The 1,477-nt window shown below is 52.9% G+C and overlaps 1 protein-coding gene across 1 annotated transcript; it reads left to right on the top strand.

Annotated features, from left to right (window-relative positions):
• Window position 1: 1 nt before the first annotated feature.
• LOC102004660 (spermatogenesis-associated protein 31E1-like) lies at window positions 2-1,477 on the top strand (the record flags this gene model as incomplete). The annotated part of the gene is given in 1 exon segment (XM_013510170.1): window positions 2-1,477. A coding segment is annotated over 1 exon segment (1,476 nt), but the record flags the coding sequence as incomplete, so codon positions are not given.

Below are 1,477 nucleotides of genomic sequence, written 5' to 3'. Positions count from 1 at the left end.
GATGACTGTAGGATCTCCATACTCAAGGGGCAGAGACATCGAGCCAATTGTGGAGACTGAGCAGAAGAAGCCCTTTGACAGGGCACTGACCAAGGGAGCCAGTGTGATGTCAACCTCCCAAAACCCTCATGTGAGTCTGAGGAGTTTCAAGTCTCTGGGATCCAATAGAAGCCTCCCCATGCCCAGAATTTCTGCTGTGCAGGTCACAGGAGACTCATGCGTGGCTACGCAGGAAGACACCAAAAACAAGACTCAGGATCCAACAACTGGAGTTCTCCTGCAAGACTTTGCCACTGGTGAGGTCCTTCAACACACCTCCTTAAATACGTCCTTCATGGAAGACATCCTGGCTTCTCACAAGAGTCCATCCAGCTCCCAAGGAGTGCTTGCTAGTAGTGAATCAGCTTCCCGAGGGAAATTCGACCTCCTAAGGAAGGACAGGATGAGCCAGGAAGAAAAAGACCCCAGGGTCTCAAAACTGGAGGATCCGGAGAACATGAAGAGCAGCAAGTTTTGTCCACCTGAGTGTGGAGAGGGCTTTGCGAGCCCCAGGAGATGGATCACTAGGAGCCCATCACCTTCCCGAGGCATTTGTGGCCTCCTAGTGAATGACAGGATGAGCCAGGAACAAATGGATCCCAGGATGCCCAGGCCCCAGGAGCCGAGAGTTACCAAGTGCAACATGTTTGTTCCACCTGAGAAGAGACACAGCTTTGAGAGGCTCAAGCCGGGAGGGAAGACAGACAGATTTGCAGGAGGGAAGGGAATAGGAGGGCTGATTCCCTCTTCTCAGGTCCGGGAAGCAAGAGACCCCATGGGGAGCAAGTCCCTGCTCCTGGCAGAGAAGAAACCAGCACCTTCCAAAAGCTCCACTTTGACCAGAGTAACAAAATTTGGGCAACGCATGCTGCATAACAAAGACCGAGCAGAGGCAGAGTCCCTGCAGACAGTCCAGGCCCCAGCACCTGCTACTGAAACTCAAGGGTCAGGTGCAAGCAGCAGACTCTCTATGAACAGTGGGAGTGCTGAAGCACAGGTGCTCGTTAGGACTGTTGGACAGATCGTAGAGGAAAAAGTGAGACTACAAAATGTGGTTTCTGCCTCCAAAGAAACCTTGAGGAAAGGGGAACCCCAGGGCAATAGCTGTTCCTCCTCTGAAAACAATGCTTCCTTCTCACAGCAAAACAGAAAGATGAGCATCATGGGCTGTGGTCAGCAGGCCAGGCCTGAGTCCCACAGTCATCTTATGACTACAGGATTCAACACAGACAGGGCAAGCAATCCTGCCGTCCCACCATGGGAGCCTGGGCTCGAAATCGGTCACCTCCACCACAGGCCCATGGGGCCTGGAGCCTCTGACAACCCCGTTCTCGGCCCTAGGTCCTGTGTTCTTCAGAAAAGTGTATTCCTCGGTCAGGCATACAGTGCTTCTCACAACTCTCTTGGGGGAAAGTCCTTGCTGAGCAAACCTGTTCTG

This window comes from Chinchilla lanigera, unplaced genomic scaffold (genome assembly GCF_000276665.1).
Source record: "Chinchilla lanigera isolate Chin_1 unplaced genomic scaffold, ChiLan1.0 scaffold00236, whole genome shotgun sequence".
NCBI classification, from domain to species: Eukaryota; Metazoa; Chordata; class Mammalia; order Rodentia; family Chinchillidae; genus Chinchilla; species Chinchilla lanigera.
This window is presented reverse-complemented; position numbering and strand designations above follow the sequence as displayed.